General features: G+C 35.2%; 1 protein-coding gene across 1 annotated transcript in view; it reads right to left on the reverse strand.

The window, feature by feature from the left end:
• Positions 1 to 24,709, reverse strand: part of LOC123668387 (F-actin-monooxygenase Mical) — a 75,309-nt gene that overhangs the window by 29,760 nt on the left and 20,840 nt on the right. The window contains exons 2-9 of the mRNA XM_045602119.1: positions 24,004 to 24,188; positions 19,591 to 19,767; positions 11,449 to 11,616; positions 10,949 to 11,033; positions 10,570 to 10,757; positions 6,779 to 6,949; positions 4,757 to 4,954; positions 1,977 to 2,181 (exon numbers count right to left, since the gene is read on the reverse strand). Of these exons, the coding sequence (XP_045458075.1) occupies positions 1,977 to 2,181; positions 4,757 to 4,954; positions 6,779 to 6,949; positions 10,570 to 10,757; positions 10,949 to 11,033; positions 11,449 to 11,616; positions 19,591 to 19,767; positions 24,004 to 24,180 (1,369 nt within the window). The 5' untranslated portion in view covers positions 24,181 to 24,188. The remainder of the gene's footprint in view (positions 1 to 1,976; positions 2,182 to 4,756; positions 4,955 to 6,778; positions 6,950 to 10,569; positions 10,758 to 10,948; positions 11,034 to 11,448; positions 11,617 to 19,590; positions 19,768 to 24,003; positions 24,189 to 24,709) is intronic.

A 24,709-nucleotide genomic window follows, 5' to 3' on the forward strand; every position in this document is an offset into this window, starting at 1 on the left:
TCCTAGAATAACTGTTGAGTTAACTATAGTGATATAAAGATATAAAGATTAATATATATATATATATATATATATATATATATATATATATATATATAATATATATATATATATAAGATATAAAAATTGTGCTGTGTGGCTACAGCACTAAAGAATTTAGCCACCGCCTCTCTTCCCGTGGGTGTCGTAAGAGGCGACTAAGGGATAACAAGGTTCCACAACCACCTTGGAACTTAAGAAGCCGACCGATGGCGAGATAACCATCCAACTGCTGGCTTTGAAATACACAGGCCGAAGACGGGCAGCAGCGTCTTCGGTGCGACAAAGCCAGTACTGCGGTCACCAACCCGCCTGCCCAGCATGGTGACTATAGGCAAAACACATGACTGTATTAGGCTGTAATGATAACTATAGTGCGTTTAACGAGCCGTGATACCAAACGTAAACAAACTAAATGCGAGGTCATTCAACTATGCAGAGTTTGTAACCTTTTTTTTTAATTACACAAATTTTTATAATGTAAAATATATTTATATTTTGATAATTAATTAAATATAATTAATGAAATGTTATTATTTATATACGATTTGATACTACTAAAATAATAATTATCAAAATATAAAAATCACCCCGAGCGCTTCAGGACACGAAATGAGATAAAAATAAATAACACAAAACTAAAGGGCCGTCCGCGATCCGAATGTTTTCAAAGCCAGTTAAAATATCGTTCGACCTGCCAGAGACGTGCAGCAGATAGCAAACAAACAAGATAGAAAAAGATAGACTATATTTTGTTTGTCCCGTTGTCGGTACGAAAAAATGATAGGCTTTGTTTACGTTTGGTATCTCTTCTCGTTGAACAGACTTAAGTTCAATTTATCACCATGGAGTTTTGGATGCATATCAATTTGTTTTACATTTGGAGCAGAAAATTTGATACAATTAGTTTTTTTTAACTATTGAGAAGTAAGTTATTCACACTAAACCAATGCACCAGTTCAGAGAGAGCATTGTTTACATCGTCATAGTTAGTTTTTTGTCTACGTAATTTAAATATTAATGAAGTATCATCAGCAAACAATACAATCTCGTGCTTCTTCTCTACCAAATACGGTAGGTCGTTTATGTATGCTAAAAACAAGAATGGACCAAGAATTGAGCCTTGTGGGACCCCCATCTGTATATGAGACCCAGGCGACTTAGTACCATTTACTTCAACCCTTGAGTTCTTTCACTAAAATAAGAACTCAGAAGTTTTAGTGCGGAATTTTTAATGCCATAGTGACTGAGTTTCCTGATAAATGAATTATGGTGAACACAGTCAAATGCCTTTGATAAATCGCAAAATACACCTAAAACATCACGCGACTCCTCCCAAGCATTGATTATCGAAGTAAAAAGCTTGACACCGGCATCAGTTGTTGAGCGGCCTTTAGTGAAACCAAACTGCTTGTTACGTAAAAGATTATTTCTTGTGAAATGGTTTAAAAGCTGACCGAGAACCACTGTTTCAAATATTTTACTACAGGCAGATAGAATAGAAATGGGTCTGTAATTTGTTGGATTTATATATAATAACTAGCTCACCCTGCGTTGTTTTGCCATATGTAATGTTAATATCCCCCTAATGTTATTAATCCCCCCCCCCTTATAACTTATGGGTATGAAAAATAGATTTGGCCGATTCTCAGACCTACCCAATATACACACAAAATTACGTAAAAATCGGTCCAGCCGTTTCGAGTGAGTATATTAACTAGCATTGTGACACGAAAATTTTATATATAAGATGTACAAATGTAACACCATCAAGTTTTTTTTTTTTTTTTGAAAAATAAATCATCTTTAACCATAAATATCAATTTTTGAAAAACCAGACTATTTGTTATTTCCATTGTTTCGTTTATTAGACTGCCAATATAAATTTGTCAAGTTCACATTAAAATACAAACCAAATGACTATGCCAACATCTTACCTAGCAACCTGTATATAGATTCTCGTTCAGCGATTACTTCAAGAGGATGTGGCATTGGCGTTTGCCCCCAAGCTCGAACCGCCCAAGCCGAGTCGAGAGCGGAGAGAAAACCTCGAGCGCAACCGGAACCCGTCGGCCAGAATGGTTCCAGTAAACTGTCCCCAACTAATTGACATAGCAACCGCCTTCCGTGTCGTTCGTATACCTGGAATCAATAGTTGTTATGATACAATTATGTTTGTTTGCAAACAAAACAATTCCGACTTCAATTACATCGACAACTATTACAACGTAGGTAAAAAAAATAGTCAAGTAAATACGCATTATTACAAATAACTCCAAAAAGTACTCGACATATCTTGATAAAATTTCAATGGAATCACATGACAAGTACCAGCTTTTGATTAAAAAAGGAAAAGAAAATTCGGTACACCCAGAAAAAGTTGAGGTAGCACATAAAAAATATACAGTCTAATTGAGATCTCCTTTCTTTTTGGAAACATAAAGTGAATAAAAGTATGAAGCCTAATGGAGCGTATTAACTGATAGACCCATCTAGAACACGTGATCGTATCTAGGTTAGCACTGACTTTTTAAATGTGGTAAAGGAAAACATTGATGAAATTTACACTATGAAAAAAAATCGATATGATATATAGAATCAAAGCAGTCAATATAAGTTTTTTTTTTTTATTTATTTATTTAATTAATGAAGCAATAGTACAATAAATGTATAACAATTTAAGTCAAACATTTAAATCACTCTTACATACACTTTATGTGGCACAACAACACTGTTACATACACTTTAGGAGTACAAAAGACTTCCATTCCATCAGTGGGTTGCGGCGGATATTCAATGCACTCGTGCGATACAAACTGGAAACAAGGGCCTGTGTATGGAATCCCTACCATAGCACTTCTACTGGAAAAGGTACAAAAGACCTTCCTGCGATATATAAGCCAGTGAATGGATACTATCCAACAAACTTTCTACTGGGTTCCCTAAATTATAATGCGTTAGAGGTCCGACGGGTGCACCGTCAGTTGGTCACAGCGTGCAAGATATTCCGGCTGTGTCGATTCGCTGTCCCATATAATTACATTCAGTTTCGCAAGCATAAACTGTTTGCCGTACCTCCAACGCGTACTATCGCCGATTCCCCGCATTCAAGCGCACCACGGTCAACGCTCTTCTGGATGCATACCCTGAGTGTGATCTTTTTGCGGATGAATGGTCGAAAATACTATCTGTATACATGAAGTTTTGTGAGCGAGTTGTATAATTGTTGTGACTGTTGTATTTTTCCTTTTCAATTTTTGTTTTTTTTTTTTTTTTCTTTTTGTTCTATTTGATGTATAATTATCGGATTGCTGTGTTTATGTTTATGTTTTATGTTTCTCTTAGTAATTAATGTAACTGTTGTAAACCGTTTTAATTATTATAATAAATAAATAAATAAATAATAACACAACGCAAGCAGTCATCTATCAAAATTTACAAAATGTTTGCTATTATTCATAACAACATAAAATACTAAAGATGACAAAATAATTACAAATATACTTTATTGTGACCTATTAATAGTAGAACCACTTGTGACAAGGTAAAATAAAAATCAAAGAAAATATCAAACATGGAACAGGAGGAGAAACAAGTATGATCCTAGAATGGATCCTTGAGGAACTCCGGCCAGAATCATTTGAGGACAAGAAGCACAATCACCAATACAGACTCAATATTTTTTACTAAATTAAAAAAAAAATTAAATTTATTAATTTATGTAACAATCACTCATGCCAAACGGTGTCGAAAGCTTTTTCAATATCGAGAAGAAACATACCCGTGACTGCCCTAAGCTAAGATGATGGGATATATACTCGGACACTCTGGCAATTTGCTCTACAGTAGAATGAGCGGCATGGTAGCCAAATTGTTCATTAAATAAATAATAAATATCTACACAATATACACACAGTCGTCTGTTCCTAAAGTAAGCAACTTAATGCTTATGTTATAGGTAGCAGCCGACTGGTATAGCTACATTTTTTTTTGATAAACTTACATATAAATATTACATATATAAATAAATATATATTACAGCCAGACTCAGGGTGGGAAACGAACCCACAACCCCCGAGCAGCAAGCAGGGTGACTACAAACTGCGCCAATGGGCTTTATAAACAAGTTATTGGATTATCCTAAGAATCTGTAGTAAATTATTTTTTCAAATAACTTACCAAGAGATGGTAGCAAACTAATGAGACGATGATTTGTTGGTAGTTTATGGATTTTTTTTTTTTTGTTTTCTTTGTAGGGATTACTTTAGCCGATTTCCACATCTTAAGGAAATAACCCAGAAAGGCAGCCGTTAAATATTATAGTTAGAAACACAACCGACTTTTGAGACAGATTTTTAAGCAACACGTTATGAATACCATCACTACTTGGTGATTTACGATTTTTAAGTGATACCGTATTTACTGAGTACCGATAAAGAGTTTTGCCCTTCCTCGTCAGTATCAGATGTATCCCACTCCAGAGTAAGGCTTAGGTTATCAAGAAATGCCTGAGCAAGTGTATCACAATGCTCAGCAGTCATTGAAGTAATTGTACTATCCGGTCGGGTGAGGGAAGGCAGAAAAACATAAAGGTGATTACGACAATATGGATCATAATGTTTAGTTAAATATAGGGAAAAAAGAAAGTCAGAAAGTATTTGGAACAATGATGACTAAAAACTATTTATATTATATCAAACAAGATATATATTATTACCATGCTGGCATTTTCAGCAGCATACATCGACGTAAAATCAAAGAGAGCAACATCTGGTTCTCCATAATGGTTCAGCGCAAAATCGCGCAAAGGTAGCCGTCCGTCTGTTGAGAAGCGGGCCGCTTCCTGCGCGTACCTCATCAACGCCGATCTATCTACATTCTCGACGCTTAACAAACGAGATACTTCCGCATAGTCCTATAACAGAAATATTTATTACTATTACATACATGTACTGACAATGTGTTGGTGTAACGGTATAGTCCTGGCTCTTTCGCTAGCAGTCGCAGATTTGATCCTCGTTCATCTGAAACGTTCGTGTTGATCCACGTTTGACGTGGTCTAGGCGTTTACGTTATATTGAGTGTGTTGCCAAACCCTAGAGGTCAGAGAGAAATTCCTTGTGTGGGCTGTTGAGTAAGGATATATTTATTTACAGCTAGCTATGAAACCCGGCTTCGCTCGGGAGTTGATATGAGATTAAGTGGTAGTTGAAATAAAAAAAAATAAGATAACTTCTTTCCTTTTCGTTTCGAAATCGCTTGTTTCGCTTCAAATCGAACTAACTCTGGCGGGCGACACCGGGCTCTTATATATTCAGAGAGCTAGGCTCTAGGATATTCGAGAAAGTTTGAGAATATTTTCTTTCTCACACCTTCTAGAATATTCTCGACATTATCGTCCGCCGTAACAATAGGTTCTGCAGCGGTAGCATACGTAGTAAAGGCGCGAAATTTAAAAACTTAAAGTTTAAAATGTTTTCAGAACTAATTTGAATAACTAAAATTATGTCGCTTTAACTCCAAAATATAAGTTAGCTACTACTGTATAAATATATAAAATTTAATAACTTTATTTTAGTAACAAATGTAATTTAAGACTTTATTGAAATTGGAATTTTAAATTTCGCGCCATTACTACACATGCTGCAATTGCTCGCAGCGCCTTTCGAAATGCAACCCAAATAATCGTTTTCCTGAATGAAGTTCAAATACTCGACAACAGATGGCGGCAGTACACTTAATTTCCAAGTTGAAGGGTTGAAAAAGCCCTTATATCTTTAAAAACACGCCCTTTGGGTTAAAACGAGAACTTTCTTGTTCGAGGGGGGATAAAGGGCTATCACACACTATATAAGTCCCTTTATCGTACCGGGACTCCTTTTTAAGTTTTATCGGCACGCACATTTTATCAACTTTGTTTTATTATATATAATGATTATGTAAAATTATACCAGAAATTCAAAATAATCCAGTAACTATAACATGTGAATTTTAGGTGTAAAGTGACTGGTTCAATCTCGAGCACAACTAAATTTTTAAGCCTGCATACAATATTCGGCCATAAATAATGCACTTCAGCCTTTGGAAGAGACAATTGGATAATTTCAACTTCGTAAAGTGTTGTCTCTGATGGACATGTAAGTATTTTGCATTACAGATCTAATAGTGTAAGGTCTCAGGCACTCCAGACCTTGCTTATTTTTTTGAAGGGCAAAATACATAGAATAAAGTAGTATTAGTGCATAATATAAACGAATCATATAGGCTGTTATGTGTACGTAAACGTGGTATTTACTAGCTATTTTACATTAATTATTATATTAATAGAATATTGTAAAAAATAAATATGAAATTCATACTACTAGACACCTTCTGTCGACAGTATTTATTATCAGACACAGTCGATTATATTTTAAAATCCGTATAAAATATATTAAACAACTCAACTCTTTATACTAGTATATTGTATATATTTTGTCAATAAGAAAATAAGGAAGATCTGGGATCTTGGACTATAACGCACTACGAAGTCGAAATTAGCAGATTGTCTCGATCTCATTGGCATTGGTGTAAACAAACTGTCAATTTTCAGGAAAACGTCTTAGACACATGCATGGATTTAAAATTTATATCAGTTTACTAAACTGGTTTATTTCAATTATTTGTTACTCTAAGCAAATATTTACAAAATCTATATACATATAATGTGATATACTGAAACAGTAAAAAGTAAGCTTACATTTAAAAGAACTCCTTTGTCTAAAAGACTGTGTTTCTTTGCAGTCATCACAAAATAGTGTGTATCATCTTTATAATAGACAATATTTTCAAGATCTATTCCAGTTTCTTCATATAATTCCTTAAAAAACTTCTGGTTAAATATAAAAGCTACTCCACTTATCTCAGGCACCTAGAAATTCAAAAACATAGTATTAGGAATATAATAGTGTAGGGATTTAATTTTAAGTAATTAATAAAAACATGATTTTATTTTGGAATATATAATTTATACGTGAGATTGTTTTCCAATAAAACAACAATTACAGTAAACCAGATTCAACAATCCGGCGGACCTGGCACCATTTACACATTTTTAGGTGACCAGATACGGTGATGGCTGTTTGTCAGAAAATAACCATATATACAGATGGTTTTTAAGTGAATCAGTCTTTGACGCTGAGATTAAAATCGAGATTAAAATTTTTAACCATTAAAATTAATTATAGATGCGTTATGGTGAAAGTATTCAACTCTGTTTACAGCTAAAACAACATTGAAGTTGCTTGCCTTATTGTGTGTAAAAAAAAGTGGCATTGTTGTTGCTTGCAGAATACCAACAAGTATTAACTCGCAATCGGAATCATAACTATCGGATATCCGAAATAAAAATCTATCTGTAACCGTAACATACACCGATATAAAAGTTTTTGATAATTTCACATAGAGATCTATGGCAAGGTAATTGAAATAATACATGTTCCTCTATGTTTTTACATTTTCCGAGTTAAATAATAAAAGCCGTGTCTTCTATTATCAATGAATCTTGCATCTTAATCATTGTAATCCTACAATCGCTGTTTTAAAAAGAGAGTATTTAGAGTTTCTAACAGTAGCAAAACAATAAATGTTAATAATTAACTTATTATATATAGTAGGTAATTAGATTGGCATTTCCTTTAAAATCGAATAAACAAAACTCAAAAATAATCTATAAATGCTAAACATTTACTATCATCATCATAATCATCATCATTATTTCAGCCTATTACAGTCCACTGCTGGACATAGGCTTACACAAGTTTGCGCCAAAAATGGCGTGAACTTATGCGTGTGTGTCATAAACATTTACTATGCAAAAGAAAAAATATTACAAATATTTTTTTATTATATTTTAGGATTTCCTAATGTGTGGGTAACACAAAAATAAAATCATATAAATTAAAAATAACATGGAGTCGTCTCCTGTCAAAATGTCCTGTAATATGAAACTTTGAATAGTTACGGGTTTCTGTAAAGAACTCACTATAGACGGCGCCACGGTCGCTTAGAACGAATATAAAATCATCATATCCAAAATTTCGATCTAGCGGGTGCATCGTTCCATAGCTTAATTGGCTACAGCACCGACACGGTCAGTCGGAGATACAGGTTCGATCCCCGCTGGAATCGATTTTGATATGATGGTATAAAAATGTTAAAAATAATTAACCAAGTAATAACTCGACAGATATTGTAAAATTCGTGAAAGAAAAAGTAGATAGGAAGACTTACAAACACTATAAAAAATGAACAATAGTGGAAACATTAAAATTATAAATCCAGTTCTTTGGGCCGTCTCACCGCGTATTAACACGATGAGTTCGAAATTGAACTATTCGTGAATAAAACGAATCGTCTTTTGAATAAAGTAAGAGTAATTAGGCTTAATTTGACAAATGTAGATACGGGTTAGAGGGTTTTTTGTCGCCTATAGACGTCGTTGGCGCACAGGGCTCGCAAGTGCTTGTCAAGACTTTGGCGTTCAAAAAGGTTGAATGTGTCTAAAATTAGTATAGAAAATAATTTCATACTACGTGTACTATTTTTTACACTTCAATCAGTCATTCAGTCAGTTTAGCCTATTGCAGTCCACTGCTGGACTGCCTGCCTCCCCAACTTTCCGCCAGATATACTGGTTTTCCAGCGGCCAAGTTAAGTCCAGCGGGCCGGAGGACTTCGAACATTGCGTTTGTCAAGACGCGGTCTCCACTCCCGTCTGCTTAAACGGCCATCGGTCCTGCGACACAGATGACCAGACCACTGCCACTTCAACTTCCTAATTCTGAAGATTATGGCGGTTACTTTCGTTCTCTCGCGAATAGTCTCATTTCTAATTCTAAGTTTGAAAGACACCCCAAAAGCATAGCCCGTTCCATTGCACGTTGAGCGGCTTTAAGCTTGTGGACCACTCCCTTCGTCAGTGTCCACGTTTCGGCTTCGTAAGTTAATACAGGCAGGACGCATTGCCCGAAGACTTTTGTCTTCAGGAATTGCGGAATCTTCGAAGTGAAGACTCGACAAAGCTTGCCAAATGCCGACCAGACCAACCGAATCCTCCTATCGGCCTCCTCGAAGTTGTTGCGGCCCAGTTAGATGATATGGCCTAGGTAAAGTTCGAGAGGGATACCATCGACCGATACCGGTCTCGGTATGACTTGGTTGTTAAACATAACTTTCGTTTTGTCCAAGTTCATACCGAGACCGACTCGTCAGGAGGACTCGTTTAGGCCAGCCAGCATTTGGCTTAGTTCATCCAACGTCTCCGCAAAGATGACGATATCGTCGGAGAAACGAAGGTACGAGATGTATTCGCCGTTGACGTTGATACCTTTTTCCCCCAATCCAAAGTCTTAAAGACATCCTCCGGCGCAGTGGTAAACAGTTTCGGTGATATTACATCTACCTGTCTTATCCCATGCCGGAGAAAAATGGGTCTTGTTCTCTGGTCTTGGATATGAAGGGTCATCGTCGCCGCGTCGTACATACATCTCAGTACCTCAATATATCGCCAGTTTTTACATTTTTTTTTACACTTCTTTAATGGTCTACTTATATTGGAATGAAAAAAAGTTAGGTTATCATGATTTTAAAAACGAAATCGGATTTTAAAAACGACATCGGGTTGCAAGCCCCATTCCAAAGAGAAAATTTAAGTTGATATGATGATGACGATATATTATCATGTGATTTTAGTATTTTGTGACTAGGGAGCTAGTCTTATATACGAATATCACCAAACCCTGGAAGTATTGGCCTCAGATAATGAAGTAATCCCCCAGTGGATAAAAGGACATAGCGAATCACACGGAAACGATGCCGCCGATGAGCTAGCAAGACAGGGGTCCAATACAAAGGTCGCTGGCCCAACCATCTTAATGCCGCTACCATTTGGACAATTGCGCTCGTGGGTAAGGCAACGTACACGTGCAACTCACAATGCTTTTTGGGTAAACCAAACCGGTTGTAGACAGTCCAAAATGATACTCACGGAAGTATCACTGCGCCTATCGTGCCGACTGCTCAGTCTAAACCTTCTGGACATCAGAATAGTTATTGGTACGATTACCGGCCACATGGCACTCAATCATCAACTATTCATTATGAATGCAACAGACAGTCCTCTTTGTAGGTGATGTCTGGCTGCTGAAGAAACAGCCGCTCACGTGATTCTGGAATACAAGGGAGTGGCCACACAGCGGGCAATCATCCTTAGGGAAATAAGGACGATCCGAGAAGCCTGTGAACGCCCCAGGAGACTTCTGAGCTTCTGGAAGGAGCTGGGCTGGCTGAACTAGTAAGCCCTCTTTTCACGCATAACGGACCAGCTTTGAGTTTAAATGCGAAAAATTGAGCCCACAACAAACTAGTATTTTGTGGATAAACCTACTTATATTTGCTATTGTAAGATTCTAATTACTGTAACTAAAACTCAATAATTAGCCAAGGATTTCAATATCACCATATAAGCGACTTTTATTAATAAATACTAACCGAAGCTTCTTGCTCACTGTGTCGGTTGATAAAATTAGCTGTAATAGCCATTGCAAGTTTCCCACGAAACTCCTTACGTTTAAACCCTTGCAGAGTATTTCGTTTGCCGTCAGCGCCAATGAGCGCGTCAAACTCGTATTGTGATACTGGGTGGTCTGGAGGACTAAATCTCGCACGCCAGCCTAATGCTACAAAATAAAAATTAATTACAGGCAGATAGATCTTTTCAATCAAATTTTTAGATAAAATATTAGGCTTGCATCTTAATCGTCACTTTATAATTGTACACTATCGTCTAAATTAAATAATAGGGGTTTGAAAGTTCAGTCATTATAAAGATAGCTTGTTAATTTAACATAATTAGGTAATAAATTCGTACTTTCAGAGTTTTCTGTAACAGTTGGCTCCAAAAGTTCTTCAAAACCGACTCCTTCATGAAATTCTACGCCTAGCAATAGCGACACCTAAAAAAAGCATTGAATCAGCGCAAAATATTCAATATTGCAAAATAAAACACTAAAAGAAAAAATAATAGTTTATTAAGTTAAACCGTTTCACTGTCAAAGTAGGTTTACAGAAACGCATTTAGTTTTATATTTGTATAAAACATTTGACCAGAGCTCAGGTTTGGAAACCTGTATACAGCCGCAATATTTAAGTGTAACAAATATATGAGACAAAGAAAAGATACTGTCGATAGTATTTGCTACTGTTATAATTAAATATTTTTTTTATGAACATTTAATACATCTAGATTAAATTGTTAAAGAAATATATACATATATAACTTACTTATACTGAATGCAACGCATATATATATATATATATAATTATTATCAACAATGTTACTATTATACCAGTTTACTCATCATACATTACCTTCATAAGTATGCACTGTAACTGCCTTATGCTGATATGATCTATAGACCCAGCGCAAAACTTGCCAAAGAATTTCTTGGCGCCCAACGCTCGTAAGTCGTGTATTACAAAGGGCCACAAATGGAGAACATTGTTCCTGGACATTCTATCGCGTTTTTCAACCACCACCTAGAACGTAAATATCACCAATTGAGTAATTTTATTATATATTACCCAAGTAACAGGTTTTTATTTATAACTAGCTGTGCCCGCGACTTCGTCTGCGTGGAATTAAAAAACAATATTGTTCAGTTCACAGAGTTAAATTTCTAAAATAAAAGTAGCCTAAGTTACCCTTTATTATATCAGCCTGTCTGTCTGTCTGTCTGTTTGTTCCGACTAATCTCTGAAACATGCTGTGTGGCTACGACATTAAAGAATATAGCCACTCCCTTATTTCCTGTGGGTGTCTTAAGAGGCGACTAAGGGATAACACAGTTCCACTACTACCTTGGAACTTATAAAGCCGACCGGTGGCGGGATAACCATCCAACTGCTGGTTTTGTAATACACAGGCCGAAGACGGGCAGCAGTGTCTTCGGTGAGACAAAGCCAGCCCTGCGGTCACCAACCCGCCTGCCCAGCCTGGTTACTATGTGCAACACTCATGAGTTCACGCCATTTTCGACGCGAATTTGTGGAGGCCTATGTCCAGTAGTGGACTGCAATAAGCTGAAGTGATGAATCTCTGAAACGGCTGGACCGATTTTGACGGGATTTTCACTGGCAGATAGGCTAACTGCCAGTGAAAATATTTTGTAACTCTCCACGCGAACGAAATCGCGGGCACAGCTAGTAAACTAATATGAAAATATGTCATTAAGCTACACAAATAATAAGTTATACATTTGAATATAATTAAAAAATGAACATAAAGTGGTTAAAGAATAATAATTGACATACAGACAAACAATCTAAAATATTTTTGGGTTGTAATACACCAGTAACATGTTGGGTAGGTGAGAGTCAACACGTACTAGTGTATCTTTTCTGTTATTTTGTCCACCAAATTTTTGTGTTTATTGTTGAATTTTGTATACTGTGCCGGTTTGTTTTGTATAGTAGTGCTGTTTTTTTGTGTAATAAGTGGTAGTCCCTAATATGGAGTAGGACGCTTCACAGACGCTTGTCAAAGGATCCTGATCTCTGTGCAAGACACGTATACTGATTTCACAGGTAATAAAGTTGCTTATAATCAGGATGATAAAGGTCCCTTTTCTGTTCATATCTCTAAATTGAAATCTGTGCAAAACCCTGATCCATCTATTCGCCTTCTCAATTTCGCACAGTTCCTTCATAAGAACTCCATAAATGGAATTGTTAACGGAGGCATTAAAAACACCTAGGCAGAAATAGGATTTCTTTGTCCATAATCCTATTCTATCCGCAAATAATTACGAGGCTTCTATCCCACAATATCAAGTCACGAGGATTGGCGTGGTCCGCTCTGTCCCCATTGAATGGTCTTTATCAGATATAGTTGAGGAAATGAAATACCCTCATAACTGCGGTAAAGTCATCAAAGCTCGTCGCCTAAATAAAAAAACGAATTACCGATTGAAAACCTGAATGGATACCTACTACTACAGCTGCCTTAACCTTTCTCAGACAGAATTTATCTGAGAGAGTATTTTGTTTGCACACATCCCTTCCTGTTTCTTTGTACCAATTACCGATCATCCAATGCTTTGCTTGTTGCCGTTTCGGTCATACTAAGGGCCAGTGCCGTTCCACCCCCCGATGCTACAAATGCGCTCAACCTCACTCTGGCGAAACCTGCTCTCTCTCAGGTGAAAATGTCTCTTGTCTTTTCTGCAGAGGCAATCATAAGGCTAGAGATTCTTCAAAATGTCCAGAGCATGAAAGGCAAAAACAAATCAAACTAATTATGACCAAAGAGAGTATTGGTTACACAGAGGCTTCATCACGTGTCCCTCATTTACTCCGGCTATCCTATGCTGCAGCTTCTCAAGCGTCGCCTAGGCTAGAGCCGTCTCCTCAAGTCACTCACCGATCCCAAAGCTCTCCTATAGATCCTTCTCCTCAAATCACTCACCAATCCCAAAGCTCTCCTACCATTCCCTCTATCTCCTTCCGTAAAACGGTGTTCCGTACTCCTCGTCCTAGTACCCCTTTGCGCCCTTCTTTTGATGTTTATGCTCATTCCTCCATCACCAACTCTCCTAAATCCACCATGCCTAACGGTTGTGCTTTTCCTAATCCCCAAATAATTGAGCCGACCCCAAATTTAACTCCTAACGATAATTTAATTGGGATTTTGGTTTGCGCTCTTGTCAACGTGATCTCAAAGTTTGGAGATGCTTTACCGAACAATGTCCTAAGTTTATTGCAAACACTTATTTCTACTTTAGTTAATAAAATGGGTCGTACGATCATTCAATGGAATTGTAGAAGTAATCGAAATAAAAAACATGAACTAATTTATTTAATCAATAAATATAAACCTGCAATATTTGCTCTAGAATCTAGGCTTCAGCCTCGTTCTATATTTAGAGTACCTGGCTACTCATGCTTACGTGATGACAGAGATGATGGCTACAGAGGATTGGCTCTTCTGATTGCTAGAATTTTTACCTTCTCGCAAATTCATATCCCTTACCATGGTCCTGGTTTTCAAATAATTGGTGCTAAAATATATTTTTTTCAATCTATTTACCACACCCTAGTTCAAGATTAATTTCAGAATTAAACAATATCTTATCCACATTTTCGACTCCTCTTGTCATCTTAGGAGATTTTAATGTTCATCAATCACACCCTCTGGGGTTGCGGTAAATGTGACTCAAATTCCTCATCACTGTTGTCATTTTTTGATAATCTCAATTTATGTGTCTTAAATGATGGTACTCCGACAAGAAGAAGTGCCCCGAATGAAAAACCTAGTGCAGTTGACCTCTCCGTGTCATCTTCGATTTTAGTCATGTCCTTCTTGTGGATGATCTTACCGAACTCAATCGGTAGTGATCACTTTCCCATAGTAATAAATTTTGATTCCGCTCCTAATAAATCTGCTCCTCTCCCACCTCTTTTAAAATACCGAACTCAGAAAGCTGATTGGTGTAAATTCTCATCTTTTCTTGATTCTAAAATTACTACTCTTCCTCCGGTCTCTGACAATAATTTTTTACTGTGTTATGATTTGTTTATTTGGCGTCTAACCTCTGCAGCTGATGAATCAATTCCACTTAAAAATTCTTTTCTAGACAAAATATCTTCGCCCCCATGGTGGGAACTCTGAATGCACAGATAGTATTCGGAAACGCAAAGCTGCCGAGGTTACCTATCTTTCTGATTTATCGATGATTAATTACCTAAATTTACAGAAAACAACTGCTAACACTAAGCGCTTACTCTCAAAGAAAAAGTGTAGTGGGTGGCGTCACTTCTGTGAGTCTTTGTCACTGCGAGCTCCTGCCTCGCTTGTGTGGAGAAAAATAAAATCTTTCAGACAAATTTTTCAGGATGAGCGTAACGTCTCTTCTAACGATTCCTCTTACTGGTTGCCTAACTTTGTTAATAATCTAGCTCCTCCCTATGTTTATTCTGAAAACATTTGTTTTATGTCCTCCCTCTTGCATGACTTCAGAAAGATTCGACGACTCCTCCTTAAACGAACTACTTTCTGCCCTTGATGGACTTAAGGATTCTTCGCCCGGAATCGATGGTATCCCATACTCCTTCATTATGAAATCCCCCACTTCTGTTAAACTATATCTGCTTGATATCTTTAATTTGATCTATAGCTCCGGAATTGCCCCTCATTCGTGGAAAACTCATATAATCATTCCTATCCTAAAACCTAATTAAGACCCCAGGAATCCTTCTTCATATAGACTAATTGCTCTTTCATCTGTTATGACTAAAATTATGGAACACCTTATTAAAAATAGAGTGGTTTATAGAGAGTCGAGGCCTATTGTCTAAATACCAATTTGGCTTTAGGAAGGGTATGGGCTCTTTAGATAGCCTCAGCATCTTTACCACCTATGTTTGACATGCCTTTTGCTCTGGGAAACATGTTATTGGCGCCTTCCTTGATATCTCATCTGCATATGATAACGTTGAACTCCATATTCTCCGTCAGAAAATGTTTAACTTAAACTTACTCTGCCCGATACATCACGGTTCGTGTCCAAGGATTATTACTTCAAAAAAGAATAGTCTGGAAAGGGCTTTCTCAGGGCTCCGTTCTGAGCCCCTTTTTTGTACAATTTGTATACTTACGACCTTGACAAATCGGTCCCCTGTTTTTGCAATATTCTACAATATGCTGATGACATTGCTCTTTACGCTTGTTCTTCGTCATTTTCCGAGGCCACTTCTAAACTTAATTCTGCCCTGCACTACTTAAATAATTGGTTAACTGATCAAGGTCTTACCTTATCTGTCCCAAAATGCTCTGGCATCGTTTTCACTCGAAAACGCTCTGTTTCAGATAGCGTGTCTCTTCACATCAATAATCAACCTATTGCCATTCAGAATCACGTAAAATTTTTGGGAGTGATACTGGACTCCAAAATGTCGGATGTTCAACACCTAAATTATATTTCTAACAAACGTGAAAAAAATATTAATATTCTAAGATCTCTCTCGGGCGTTAGATGGGGATCGGGGTTGTACAGTGGGATTATACGTAGTCATTTTGACTACGCAAGTTTCGTTTTGGAACCATTTAATAAAGTTTCTCTCTCATATTGGATTAGATTACAAGCGAAATGCCTACGAATTATAGCTGGAGCAATGAAAATGTCTCTTACTAATGCCCTTCAAGTGGATTTGGTTGATCCTCCTTTACATCTACGCAGACAGTTCTTATGTGACAGGTTCCTTATTAATGCCGTACAAAACTCTTCTCACCCTTTAATTGATAAACTCCATGATCTCAATCAGCTTATTAATAATTCAAATTTTTGGATCTATAAAGATAAACCCCCCTTGCTAAATCTTTTCCTAAAATCAACATCAATGGTATATATCAGCTTGACAAAAATCCACTATTCACGTATAGCTACGATTCCTTGATATATCACCCTATGTGGAACCTAGGGTTTACTAAAGAATCACCTGGCGCTGCACTTGAGTTTAATAGAATAATCGATTCAGACTGGTGGGAATGGTTGCATTCCTTCACTGACTCATCTAAAATTAACCCCGAGTTAAACGTTGGTTCTGCTGTCTGGGTTCCTAAATACAATATTATCTTGAATTACAAACTGCCTCCTCTCTCCTCCACTTTCTCAGGTGAATGTATTGCCATTTTGGAAGCTGTCTTGTATATTGAATCACATGGTCTTAATAAATCTGTAGTATTCACTGACTCTCGAAGCTGCCTCCAGGATTTCTTGAAAAGTCCATTTCATGCCAAAAATAATCTTCCCATTACTCTAAAGATAATAGAGACGCTGTTCAATTATCATCATTCGAACATTGAAGTAGCGCTTGCTTAGATACCGAGTCACAGCGGTATAGCAGGTAATGAGATGGCAGACATATGTGCAAAAGACGCCATTCACCTAGGCTGCGATATATATAATAAATGCTTTTCCCGCGACTTTTGAAGTTTGGCTAAGCAATGCCTGGATAAATCGTGGGATAGATTATGGCAATCTTCAAGACTAATTACAGGTAAATATTATGGCAATATCCAGTCGCGTATTCCTATCAAGCCATGATTTTTTAAATACTCCGACCTGGGTAAAATAACTACGTCTATAATTATCCGTATACGATTGGGTTTCTCCTGCACACCTGTGTTCTTGGCTAACATGCGCATTCGTGACAGTTTCTTATGTAAATGTGGCTTGAAGGAAAGATCTCTCGACCATTTGTTTTTTGTCTGAAATTCACTGTATCACTATATGATATGCTTCCCAAAAACATTCCGCGGCCGTTTAATGTTTGTTTTCTCCTAACTTTAGTGCCATCTTCTTTTTGTATTGTTTTAGCTAAGTTTATTAGAATCAATGATATAGAATTATAATTCATCAATAAATTAAAATTAAATAATCATGTCAAATATTTTCAACAAACCGCAGCTTAAGCGGCTTTTCCACTATTGTACTGTCAAATACGGACCGTCTCCGGACTTATACACTTTCAGCACTTGTCATTGGCAAAATCATCGGCGAAAAGCTGATGGAGCCATAGTCTTTAAAGAAGAAGAAGAAGAAGAAGACGAAGAAGAAGAAGGAGAAGAAGAAGAAGAAGAAGAAGAAGAAAAAATTATTATTCTAATAAAAATAATAAATGTGCCCATTTGATTCTCTCTCTATATGTTGGTCTAAAAAGAATTTTTTAAATATATTTTTAGATTTTTTTTTTTTTTTTTTTTAATTTGAGGCAGATTATTTATTAATAAAGGAATAATATATTCAAGCGTACGTTTTCCATAAAAATTACTATGTCTATGTATTTTTAATGTGTGGTTTGCAAATATTTCTTATTAGTTTATTGTGACTCATTTTTATTTGAATATTTGAATTAAAATATTGTTCTATTAATAATGTATATTATTTTAATGTATATTATTTTATTTTAGTATGTATTAGCATTACTTTGCAGTAATAAAATAATTTCAAGAAGTTGTTTTTGTTTTTATTTGTTGTGTATGGCTACAATTGTTTTTAAGATTCAAAATTGGAGATGATTGATTCTATCGATATGTGATTTAAATGTAAGACCGTATGTGCTTAGTCCATAAGGTATATCAGATTCACCTTAAGATTTCTAAAACATTAATAGTGTTGATAATGGAGTTTTGGGTCTAATATATTTAAATGAAACTAGGCATTATTTTAGTTGAAACTAAAAAGTATTAGGTACAACTAGTCTTTATATTAAGGATAATAATTAATTAAAGACCAATTTAATTTTGAACTTCATTGATACTAAATAGACTTATTTGCATTTATAAAAGATAGATTTTCATTATATTCAGGATTTTCATTCTTAAATAAGAATAATTTTATAATTTTCTTCATAACTCATACAATTAAACGAACCCTTTTCTTTTTATAGAAGCATACGATTCTGATAATTTATAAAATTAATTTGTTGAAGGTTTTTAAGAAAATAATACCAATATTTTACTAGAGAGAAAATCTTGAATAAAGGCTCGGAATATCTAGCATACGAATACGTAAAACTTTTACTATATTAGAGCGGCGCACTGTAATTGGTGCGTGACACTTTACTTTAAAATGTATTCATAATTATTCTAAATTTTTGAAAGTTAACTTAATTGAGGTCTCGATGTTAGAACGCTAATTAGAAATTTACTATTTTTGTAGGCAATTTTCTTTACAACTATCACACAGTGGCTGCACACCAGCTAAGTATATTTAATTCTGTTAGGTTTTACTCATTCTTATGAATTTTCTTGCGAAAAAACTGCTGACAGTTAGTTATATTGTCTTAATATTGCACGCAGTTTATTATATGACAACTTAATTTAAACAATTTGATAATATTATAGTAAGCGTATATAGCATCCCTTGCGATTTCAACCGCATCCAGTTTATTAGTAGTTTTTTTTTTTTTTTACTTTAATGACGCTACTCGGGACTAGATGATTTACAGCCTATGTTTTTTTTAAACTGTTTCAATAGTTTCGTATTACTTTAATTATAATAAACAACATACAAATATTGCCTCATTATACACAATGTCCGACTTCTAACTGCGTTTCTTCAAATGGGGGATTTTTAAATTTGGTTTTGTATTACTAAACGAGCTACTTGCGTTGATTCGTTACCAGCGCATAAGCGCGGCTATATATTTACATTAAAAAACATTCTTCGAGAAAAAGAATTCGATCCCATATGCGGTTCTTTATAGTTCTATGCGGCATTTAGTGTTAATATTTCACTTTATCGACATTTTTTAGAGCTAAGAAAATAGTATTGGACGGTTATGCGAAAGTATGTTGCCAGAGTAGCTTGTATATTAGGATAAAGTAAATTTTTATTTCACTTGAATTAATTTATAGCATCTACAGAACCCCCCCCCCCCTGAAAACATATACACGTCACAGCCGAGTGTTTAGAAACAAGTACTAAGAAATTACAATATTATACTACTAACCACTTTGGCACCAAGAAGCTGACACTCGATAGCGGCGCGCAAGCCGCATGGCCCGGCTCCTATTATGAGCACCTTATTTTGAGTACAGGCTCGGCCTTTTGCGTACACTTTATGATTTGCGCGAGCATCAAATTTTTTAAAGAGAGCTTGAGCCTTCCATGAACTAGTTAATTTGGCCTGAAATTTATAACACATATATATTATATAAGTATAATATGATTAAACCTGAAATTAGAACAGTTATAGGTGACATCCCTATTCTTTGTATCTATAATAAATTGCAATCAGTAGCATTAGCATTTTTCACATAACTATTAATACAAATGTTGTAAATAAACAATCATTAACTATCAACGGGATATTTCTATAGTAATAAATATTTAACTCAAGTTCAATAGATTAGAACTGTTTTCAAATTTAAAATAAAACCATAAGTCATATAATTATAAAAAAATATATATTTTACAAATAATGTATTAAGAACAGTTGTGGTTATCATATATGGAATAAGCGCGTAGTACAGAATGAGACATACTAGTATATCAAGAACAATAAATTGAAAGTCTTAATAAAATTCCAACGCCATTTTTGGTGAGTTTGCAGCTGTGACTGAATACCACATTACACATAACCACACAAGCTAGTTACATCAATATCAATGCTGTAATACTGATTCCACTATATGCATGAACGTAAATAGATACAATACAAGATCGCGATATTTTACAGGCTATTGCCATATAGCCCACAGCTCTTACATTGATTTGCTTTATGCGGCAAAAAAAATTAATCGCACCAGTACAAAAAATTGTGTAAAGGAGTTAATTAATATCTCTATAAAATCCAAGAAGGGTAGGTATATCGCTCGATTCATAACAACGTAGCCAATTAGACCAGAGTTTGTTCATCAACAAAGAATTTAACATTTGCTAAGCTTCATTAGAAATAAAGTTATAAGCAAACAATTAAATAATAAGCGAAAGCATGACATACATATAATTAACTAGCTGATCTGGCGGACTTCGTATCGCCTTGTTATTTTTTTTCCTTAATATAATAATTCATCATTATTACAGCCTATACAGTCCACTGCTGGACACAGGCCTCCACAAGTTCACGCCAAAAATAACGTGAACTCATGTGTTTTGCCCATAGTCACCACGCTGGGCAGGCGGGTTGGTGACCATATATAATAATTACATAGGTATATATATACAAATAAAATTCTGCTTCTTTATACAAAGTATAGAAAAAAGACATAATATTATATTATAATGCACACAATGTACCTTGAATATTTTAATATTTTAACATTACAAATAATTTACATATTTTAAAATTGATATTTTAAGATAGTTTTCATTGATTATACTACCACAACGACTATTAGTTGTTGTTTTTCATTCGCTCAATCTTCAATTACTTATTTAAAATAATAAAACATCTTTAGGTTTAATATTACAACAAAGTTTATCATTGTTATGAAGATGCACAAATAAACTACAATCTCGTAGTGGGTATTATTTCGAAACCGCAACTTGTATAACAAACCACTATTGTAGTTGTATATGTGGTAAATAAAACATTAATAAAGTTCGCACGAACAAGCGTTGCATTATATTTAGTTTAGTTACCATTAACGAAACTAATACGCTTAAAATTTTTCGCATACAATAAAGATCTTGATTTATCACAGTGAACAGACATTAACACACATACCACCTGTAAACAACTCGAGCAATGGTTTACGTTACGAGTTAAATATATGATTCCATTCGTGTTTACATTTGAAACCATAAATAACGAATAACTTGTACTAATTCCAAATCGCAGTTTTTATAAATAAATAAAAAAATAATAAAAAAACATACTTGCTAATATTTAAATATAATTCTGAGTAAGCGAAAATTTCATTTCGTTTAGTCGGTGAAAAATGAAATTATGCAATCGTATTCTGTAAACGTATATGAACATATATAACAATATTTTGTGTATAGTATCAATTTCAATAAGTACAGTTAGTTATTATGTTTTATTTAATTATAGCGATATCAAAAGGATATTATGTAAAAAATTGATTGTCTGTAAAGTCGATTTACGGACGATAGTTTTACGTGATAACACCAGAAAGAAACATTGATAAAAAATTTCATGCTTTTATAAATTGAATTATTATCACTAAATTATCATTATTTTGTATAATACAAAGGAGTTAGTTGAAAATTAAAAAAAATTTCAAAAATTCAAATTAACATTAGGTGTTTGCCGTGGTCTGGGTGTTTATGTAATCCTTGTGGGTCTCTCCACCGTGCCTCGGAGAGAACGTTAAGCAGCCGTCGATCCCGTTTGTTATCGTGTACACCTGATAGTGATCGTTACTCTTAGTAGGGAATGTATCCGCCAACCCGCATTGAAGCAGCGTGGTTGATAAGCTCTGATACTTCTCCTACATGGGGAAAGAGGCCTATGCCCAGTAGTGGGATATTACACGCTGAAACGTATTTATTTATTCGATCTCCTTCACGCGAGAAGAGAGATAAATGTGTCACAAGCCAACGCTTGGGACAGTCGTGCCTCTCTATCGCTTGTTCCGCGTTCGCTAGCACGCTGAGACTCAGGCGGAACGTGACACTTTTTCATACGTTTAGCCGTTGTTCCTCGATTTATATGACGTTATCATGTCAAAAAACGAAATAATTTACATAGCAATGGTAATTATGAATAATTAAAAAAGGTAAGTACTAAAATGTTAAATAGCCTATAGCTCTCCTAGAAAAATAAGCTATCTAACACAAAAATATATTTTTTATTTGAACCAGTAGTTCTTGAGACTTGATTGAAAATTTTGAAAATTCAAACGCTTATCTATAATATAAAAATGAGTCGCTGAATGTGTTGCTAAGCGCAAAACTCGAGAACGGTTGGACCGATTTCGCTAATTCTTTTTTTAAAATATTCCTTGAAGTACGAGGATGGTTCTTACGGAGAGAAAAATTCTAAAAAAAAAATTTTTAAATTTCCTGAAAAAGTCTAAAAACAACACTTTTCTATACTCCCATACAAAAGATTTGTGATAATACTTAAAAGTCAATTTGAACTTTAATACCATACGATAAAGTTTGTGTTAGGCGATACGAAGTTTGCCGGGTCAGCTAGTGCATTATAACATTAGTATAGATTCATAATTATATTGATACTGAGTAACCAAAATACCTATGTATATGATATATGATGACAACTAATTTCATACACATACATACATATACATACATGTTAAAAATGCACCATTATTATATAGAATAAAGCTATTTACACGAAATAAATTTCTGAACCTACGCATAAATATTTGACAACCAGTACATATTTATGTCAATCCTTTTTCATTACTAACATTAATCTACTGAAAGCCAATCAATCAATCAACATTATTTTACATTTTTAAAATCTATAATACGCCATCATTCGAATATTGTCGATTCGAAACCTTTATTTAAATACGCTCTTTAATTTGAGGGGAGAGTTTACCGTATCGACGGGATGAATATTAAATGCTTGTCAGTTACGAAACCCATGAACATTTTGTATCGGAAAACTTTTTCTTTTTCGTCAATTTTCCAATGTTGTTTGTTATTCTGCTTTTCGGGATTGAGACAAATACAAAAAAAACAAGAATCATAAAAATCGGTCCAGCCGTTCTCAGTTATAAGTGTACGAACAAACCAGACTTTGTTTTATATATTAAGAAGAAGATAAACACAAATAGGTTCACCTATGTCATGCAAAATATCGTGAGATTGTTGTAATATCCTACACATTTGAATCGCTTGAGTCGTTTAAAAGTAATAGATATAAAAAAAAAAACATGATAAAGAAACGTCTACATTAGTACGTCTGTACGAATATTGCCATAGAACCCTTGGAAAACATAACTGATCAACACAATTTTGTTGACATTTATTAGCTATATTCGCTTCGCCGCAAAGCACCAGACAATTAAGTAACTTAAGAAATAAACCAGGCTTCCACTAGATCTACTTATATATAGGTAAACTTATCACCTCCGTCGTGCTGAAATTAAATTTTCTCTACCTAATTCAACGTTTGGTTTTATTAAAATATCGCCCATTAGATCCACATATTTTTAATGGCACCTTGCCAAAATCTATGCTCATCAATATATTATCTTACCACGCACAATCGCATTGCTGTTTTAATTTTTTTTAACATTAATTATACTTTTAACTACAAGCAACATGTTATGTTGGTTAAGAAGATAAAACAAAAAAATCAAAAAACTATACCTTTCCAAAAAAAACTGAGCTTATGCATAATTATATCGTTGATTAATATGAAGTGAAATTTATTAGTTTAGATAGAGATTTACGTTTATCAGCAAAACAATAAAAAATAAACCTTCAATTTTGGATAAAAATCCGGAAGTCTGTTAGGTTTCAAATTGAGTGTGTTGCAAATTTCTCTATGGAGGGCTAGAATTTGTTTCATGGTTCCCGCTGCACAGAAATGATCGAACATTTCGGCAGCAAGTGCGCACTCCGGAGGAGTGGGCTCGACGCGCGCCGCCCTATTCATTTTGAAGCCTGAAACAAAATTTGTATCGATAAAACGCGAACAAATAATTTAAGCCATTAAATTATTTAACGAGCTCATTCGTCTCTTTTCAAACCAAACCAATTTGCTTTAACACTGATAACAAGCATTCTTGAGAGGAAACGTAACATTAAATTATAACAATCGAGAACCGCCAACGCCTTTAATATTTCACTTCTTCATCATTTCAGCCTATTGCAGTCCACTTTTGGTCATAGGCCTCTACAAGTTCGCGCCAAAAATGGCTTGAACTCGTGTGTTTTGCCCATAGTCACCACACTGGGCAGGCGGGTTGGTGACCGCAGGGCTGGCTTTATCGCACCGAAGACGCTGCTGCCCGTCTTAGGCCTGTGTATTTCAAAGCCAACAGTTGGATGGTTATATCGCCATCGGTCAGCTTTATAAGTTCCAAGGTGGTAGTGGAACTGTGTTATTCCTTAGTCGCCTCTTACGACACCCCCGGGAAAAGAGGGGGTGGCTATATTCTTCAATGCCGTAGCCACACAGTACT

This window comes from Melitaea cinxia, chromosome Z (genome assembly GCF_905220565.1).
Source record: "Melitaea cinxia chromosome Z, ilMelCinx1.1, whole genome shotgun sequence".
Taxonomy (NCBI): Eukaryota; Metazoa; Arthropoda; class Insecta; order Lepidoptera; family Nymphalidae; genus Melitaea; species Melitaea cinxia.